This window comes from Rutilus rutilus (assembly GCF_951802725.1).
Source record: "Rutilus rutilus genome assembly, chromosome: 17".
NCBI classification, from domain to species: Eukaryota; Metazoa; Chordata; class Actinopteri; order Cypriniformes; family Leuciscidae; genus Rutilus; species Rutilus rutilus.
Window position 1 is genome coordinate 17,409,562 of NC_140230.1, and position 7,395 is coordinate 17,416,956.

At 36.2% G+C, this 7,395-nt stretch overlaps 1 protein-coding gene across 1 annotated transcript; it reads right to left on the reverse strand.

Annotated features, from left to right (window-relative positions):
• Positions 1-3,836: 3,836 nt before the first annotated feature.
• Positions 3,837-7,010, reverse strand: cxcr3.2 (chemokine (C-X-C motif) receptor 3, tandem duplicate 2). The gene is made up of 3 exons (XM_084386119.1): positions 6,541-7,010; positions 5,606-5,724; positions 3,837-5,522 (listed from the first exon to the last, which is right to left on the reverse strand). The coding sequence occupies exons 2-3, from the start codon at positions 5,639-5,641 to the stop codon at positions 4,419-4,421; spliced, it is 1,140 nt and encodes a 379-aa protein (XP_084242245.1). The 5' UTR covers positions 5,642-5,724; positions 6,541-7,010; the 3' UTR covers positions 3,837-4,418.
• Between the last annotated feature and the right edge of the window lie 385 nt (positions 7,011-7,395).

A 7,395-nucleotide genomic window follows, 5' to 3' on the forward strand; every position in this document is an offset into this window, starting at 1 on the left:
AAAACAAAATACATTTTGTTGCCATTTCTTTTCCACTTGTACATTATCACTCAAACCGTGAAGCATCCATCTATTCTCCAAACCTCTTGTTGATGTGCTTAGGAGGAGCATACAGCAAGACATACAGTATGGCCCTCAAGGTCCACTACTGTCCTACAGAATTTAACTCCAATCTAATCAAACACACTTGATCTAATCAATATCTTCAGGATTAGAAAGCTGCATCTGAGTTTAATCGGGGTTGAAGCTAAACTCTTCAGGAAAGTGGATCAGAGTTGCTTTGTTGTAGAGCCATTGATGTACAGTAAGTGTTTACATTTATGCATACATGGCACACATAAGCCTACATTTCTGGAGCATGTTGAAGACTAATTGAATCCAAGCCTGTTTTACAATAGTAACTGTAAAGAATTGTTTCATAAGTGTTATATTTTATTATTATTATTATTATTATTTACTGAAGTCATAACAGTCAACAAGTGTCTCGTGTTAAAATTATTTCCGGTTTCTTTCAAATACTGGCATGGCAATATTTTCACCATATTTACATGTTTTAATGGTTTGTTATGCAATCAATGATTTAATAAGTTATTATAAAGTGACTAACAGTATATGGTCTATACTGTACACTACAGTGAAGAAAATAGCTTAGGGGTGTTTCCAGTTTTATTTTAGGCCTCCTAGTCTGTTCGGTCATTTTTGACCAATTTCCTTTTTATTTATTTAATAAATAATAAAATAAAATGACTTTTTTAGATATGCAATCTGAACAGTTTACTGCAAAATGGCACTTCAAAATGATTTTAAAAAGAAATACTAAACTAAATAATAATAGTTGGAAAAAGTCTAAATAAATGTCCCAACGTACATTTGTAAGCATAAAAACGAGAATTCTTTCACAGCAGGTAGTGTTGTGAGACTTGTGACAGAAGTCAAGAGTATCAAGAGTTCACACACATTAGACGTCTTATATGGGGACGAACGCTCGATTACGGTGCCGTTGAGAAAACCTGCTACCACCAGATGGCAGTATGTATACTGCCATTTAGTGGTAGCAGGTTTTCTCAAACAGCTGTGTGTGGATCGTGCAAGACTAAACCGGCGAAATGAAAGTCTCAAAATGCAAATGAATCAAATAACCCGTGGCCAGTTGCATAAACTGTTAAAGGGATAATACTCCACTTTAAAATGAAAATTATGTCATCATATACTCACCCTCATGTTGTTTCAAACCTGTATGAATTTCTTTCTTCTGCTGAATATCAGTAACCAGACAGTTTCTGGTCTCATTGACTTGCATAGTAGGAAAAAAATATACTATGGAAGTCAATGAGACCAGAAACTGTCTGGTTACTGATATTCTTCTAAATATCTTTCTTTCTGTTCAGCAGAAGAAAGAAATTCATACAGGTTTGAAACAACATGAGGGTGAGTATATGATGACAGATTTTTCATTTTAAAGTGGAGTATCCCTTTAAGACTAGTCTTACAAGTTAGTCATCCAATTTTATTCTTTAAAACTGTTAATAACTTTTTAAAGTCAGTAACATAAAAACATAGATTGGTCTAATTTGACACCAAACAGTAAGACTGATTACCCCTAACTAACTTCTAGTTGATCATACTAGTTCTTAAGACACAGTCTTAACATAATGGCTATGTTTATGCAACTGGCCCCAGGGGGCCACTGATCCACAAATGCACATCTTATTGTTGGATGCACAAATTCTGACCTAGCCTACATTAATAAAAATTATTTTATATTTTATATTATATATTATATTAATTTTATATTACCAACTATGTCTCTATTTGTACAAAATGCTACACATTCATGTGATTCTGGATTTTGCACACACAAGTTGTATTGTAGGCTATTAGTTTAAATGTAGCCTATATGACGCACATTTGTGAATTAGTCAAATAGATGGGTAGTTGTGCACAGTGCACACATTTATAATTAAGGCACCAGACCTTAATTTAGTTGTTTGTGTGTGTGTTGTGAAATGCTTAAAAACCGCGAAAAGAAAGTCTCAAAATCCAACTGAATCAAATAAGATAAACTCAGAAAAGAGGTCAATAAATGAACGCGTGTCACCTGATCCACACATGCACATATTCTTTGTTGCATGCGCAAATTAGGATACACTAATACAAAGGAAAACATTTGTATTCACAAAAATATCTCTATTTGTACAAATTGCTACACATTCATTCAATTTAGAATTTTGCATACGCAAGTTGAAAGGCATTTGGTTGTGGATAGTAAAAACATACCTGCAACATTTACCAAGTTCATGGATAATTGTGCTTGCACGTGTTAATCATTTTGATATAGGCCTATATATATATATTCATCCCATTTCAAGAGTCTCGATTCTCCTATATCAGGAGTTCCAGGTGTCAAAAGAATTGACTTCATTGTTTCAAGCAATGAAGCCGAGATGCCAGCTGAAACCCATCCTCATTTGTCCGGTTTAATCAATTCCTAATCCTTTTTGGCTTCTTTTTAATGGTGGTGTGCCACCAGTATTTTAAAAAAAGAAACATTATGTTTCATTGTCATTAAGCAGGTGCGAATTGGTCGTGAGATAGCGTTGAAATGAGACACAGTGTGAATCACAGAGGAGCCTACGATCATGGTTTCAGTCAAAGCATTATGCAGACTATTATATAAACATATCTTTAAAGTCTAAATATATACTAAGCTGCATAAACGCTTCAGCTATCTACTGCCCATTATTGTCATAACATGATTTTGACCTTGATTTTGAAGTCATGTTATTTTTTCACCCGATGGCAGCAAACTGGCACAAACTCAAAGCATACGTGTAAAAAGTATATTTTGTGCATGCTACACACTCAAATTGATTTGTTTCGCTATATTGGGTGGACCTTTTTTTTTTTTGGAGTATTGGAGGCAATTGACAATAAAAAAAATGTTTTAAAAAAAAAGTTTGTCAGCAAAAGATAAAAAAATATGAAATGAGGACAATAAAAAACAATATTCATAAACGTATTTCCTCTCTATTGTATAACAACAGATGTTTTTCATTAACAACAGAGGAGGTTTGTTAAATTATACTATACAATATGCAAAAATGGTTACATATATATGCCTACATAAATGGATATTTACAGAAACAGCTGACAAGGTAGCATTTAAAAAAATACAGAAAGGTTTTGGGTCATTTCATCTCATATTCATACAGTAGAAGTTAAGAAAGAGCAAACTATTGTCTTTATGAATTTAATGGCAAAACTCAGCAATACTTAGTAACACTTACTCAGAAAAAAAACAAAAAAAGTATAAAGACTGCAGTTTTCTGTCCGCCATTTTCCCTATTGAATCAGGAAATTCGGGTGTGATGACTCATTAGGGCCCATTTTATTTAATAGCTAAACAGGCTTACGCTGATGTCACTGCGATGACGATGAGCCATGCTACTTGCTATAACGGGGTCAGTTTGGGTGGTTAGCAGCATAGCCAACTGACATTAACTAACAGCCACAGAAGGAAACTTCAGAGCTACCTCAGCAGATGCATACTCTCTAATAGCTAACTAATCCTTATGCTCTTAGGTATACTCATATATATATAAATATATATATAAAATGTAAATTTATTTAATTTTGAAAATTGTACTAGTAGTAAATATAAATACGTACACAATGCTCTCTAAAAGAGGTCATTTTACTTGCATTGAAACAAAAAACAAAACAAAAAATCACACCTAGCTCTGTTTCCTTTGTGGCTGCAGTCATTCTCAGAATAAAATACTCCTTCAGAGAATAACATCCTCCCAATTTACAGCTGAACAAGCATAATAAAAGAAGCGAGTCACACAAATCTTTTATTACAATTTTAATGAAACCTACACTTTATCAGAGGAGGCAGCACAATACAAAAATACCAATACAAATGTTTTACGAAAATTACATAAGGAGAAGACATCCTGTCATATTGATCTACTTCAATTTAAAAAAACAGATTAATAAAAAGATAAACAAAGCTCAATTTGATGATACAGTATTACTTGTTAATAGTATGTATAAAAAAGGAAAAATAAAGAAAGGGGATGTGGAGTCTGAAACCATGGTTTCAGTTCCTTTTTGTAACACTAAACCCAGACAACTTGAGATGATTCACTCTCGTTGTTACAACCACCACGAAAAAGCAGAATTGCTGATGTAACAAAATCAACAGCATTTTACAAAAACATGTTTTTTTTTTTTAAATTGATGACAAAGTCTCCTCTATCAAATGGATGTTAAAATAAATGTTTTTGAAAATGAGAACTTGAAAAGGTTCGGTTTTAATATCACTCAGACTATACAAACTGAAATAGTGGTTCCTTTCCAATTCCAAATAAAAACAACCATCACTTCTCCTCTTGTTCATGTCATTTGCTCTATTTTCAAGCCATGACAGAGAAGTACGAGGTATTCTCACTGTCAACTGAGCTGAATGATCCAGTAGGCCTGCGGATGGTTGACCCCCGACCGTTTGCCCATCCTGCTACTCCGAGGCAGCCCTGGGGTCCTAAAGCAGCCTTGCACATATGGGCGAGCTCACGACGGAACTTTACCCCCACAATGCCGTAGAGTAGTGGATTTAAAGCACAATGTGCCAGCCCCAGGCTTTCAGTCACCAGAACGCCTACATCCAGCACTTTTATCAACCCACAGTTTCTGGCAATGACCCCGAGAGTCTGCAGGCTGTCGGTAAGCCGCAGTGCATTATAAGGTGCCCAACTGACCACAAACACAATTACCAATGAGACGATGAGCCTCAGAGAGCGCCGTTTCTGCCTGCGCGAGGCGTGGCACAGTGCTTTGAAAATGCGAAGGTAGCAATACAGCATGACCAGTAGGGGAAGTATGAATCCAAGGATCAAGCTAACCAGCTGCATGCCGATCTGCCATTGCTGGAAGTTCACTTGTGTATACACTGTCTGGCACATCCACCTATTCATTCCGGTTATTTCCACCACGTCACGGTAGAGCATGTCCACCATGGACAATCCAAAGCAGACTACCCAGATGATGGCGCAGGCCAGCTGAGCGTGGCAGGTCTTGCGTCTCCAGCTGATATTGATGGCATGTACGATAGCCAAGTATCGGTCAAAGCTGATGCAGGCCAGGAATAGCACGCCACAATAGACATTCAGCGAGAACACCGTTCCAGCTAATTTACACATGAACACGCCAAACACCCACTCGTTGATCCACTCGATAGCGAAAAATGGCAACGTGACTGCCAGAAGGAGGTCAGAGATGGCCAAATGGAGCAGGAAGGTGTCTGTCAGTGAGAAGGAGCAGGGACTGTGTCGAGACTGCCGATAGCGGCGGATCACACACAGCACTAGAACGTTACCAAATAGCGCCAGGATAAAGACTAGGATGTAAGCTATAGGGGCAAAGCGACCAAGAATCTCCCATGTTTCCTTCAGACTGCAGGGTTCTGCATCACCATAGGCAACGTCTCCGTCAGAACTGTTACCGTAGTCATAATCTGTGTACTGTATAACAGAGCAAAGGACTTTTCAATATTTTGTTATTTTCTTAATTACTTGCTAGTTTTTTAATACCAACTATCACTCACCCCATAGTCGCCTGTGGATGCTGTGATGTTCTTCATGATGTTCTTCAGAGAACTGAGACATACAAGTAAAACAGTGGGCACGAGATTCACTCGTCTCTCACGCTATCTTGTCTATATGCCTTTTGGAAAAATGTCAGTAGAGAAAAAAAGAGGGGTAAAGAGCGAGAAGTCAGACCACAGAAACTGAATCCTACACTTTCGTATAACCACTGCAAAGGAACTGAAGGCTGCATCAACAGAGAAATAAAACTAAATTCGATTAAAAATCAACATTGAAATCCCCAGTTTGCTGAGGTCAGACATAGCCTAATCCAAAAGTTTCTCGAAAACACTTCGAAAAGAAAAGGAAAAAGGAAAGTTGTGACAGGTTAGTAAACCTGAATGTAAAAAAAAAAGAAGAAAATGTTATGAAAAATGTTGGGTAATTTTATGGTGCAAAAATGGGAATAGTAGAGTACAACTAGAGGGAACTGAAAGTGCTGAAAATTGACATTGCATAAGTTGCCATATGCAATGAAACATAACATAAAAATGATGAAAAATAATATTTTTACCGTTATGTTCCATCAAGATATGTATTTTATATTGTATTTTTGGTAGAGGTGGAGTTAAAAAAAAAAAAAAAAGTCATTTAAAGAGTAGTGTTTTGCTAGAGTCATTAAAAAGACAAGGAATTGATTACTTGAATCAAGCCTGAATGGAAAATAGAGAAAATATTCATAATTGTTGCAATTCATATCAAAACCAAAAGATTATCATTACTGCAGTGAAAGTTTTGTGCGTGTATATATATATATATATATTTCATTTAAAAAAATGTAACAACATATAAAGTACATATTAAACATTTTCAAATATACATATAAAAAAAACACTAATCTATTTTTTAAAGACTGAGTTGTATCAGAGTAACAGTAGAAGTAGAAGTCTCATACCTGTCCTCTCTGTGCTGTCTAATCAGGGGTCTGGCCCAGTGATCTGATGGTGGTAGGATTACTTCTGAAAATGTTCAGGAAACACGTTTATATTACTGCTTCCTGACTTTTTTTCTCTCTTCCCTTTTTGCTCTCTCCACAAAAACATAACCTACTTTTTAAACGTCATATGCAATATTAAAAGTGTCTGCAAAGCAATTTTTTATTAAAATATTTTCTCTTTTACTACTCAGGTTTATAATTGGTTTCCCCTGTAATGATATTCTTATTAGTCTTTCCTGCTAATAAACAGTAAGCTGATGCTCTCTGTCTGTTCTAAATAGATTAGTGATACATGATGATCTGTTGTTTAGACTATTTTCAGATGATTTTTGACCAAACAAACGAACTTGCATGTAACATGAGTTACATCAGAACTTGCATGAGTTTTTCAACAACCAGTTATAGGTGTCACAATCCCCAGTCCAGTCACGTCAGCACACTACATTTCCCATAATCAATCCTGGCTCACACCTGCTCACACTTCACAATCATTCACACCTGCCATCTATCACCTTCATCAGGGTCTGGTCCCGTCGTTCAACACTGAACTTCTACCTGACTACCTACCAGTGGATAACTTACCTGTGTCCCGTCTTGTCTTCAGTGTGACAGTCTTCAGTCCTCCAGCCAATTCTCTTCACAACCTGCAAAAGATAAGACTTGATACATCAGGCATCAATATGCCAGTATCATCATCACGATCTGCAATCTATAGACTCACCGTTAAATTCATGTGTCATTCAATAAACATTCAGACTTTACCTGTGTTTCCAATCTTCTGTTCTATGATAATAGGATTTGGGTGTAATTTGG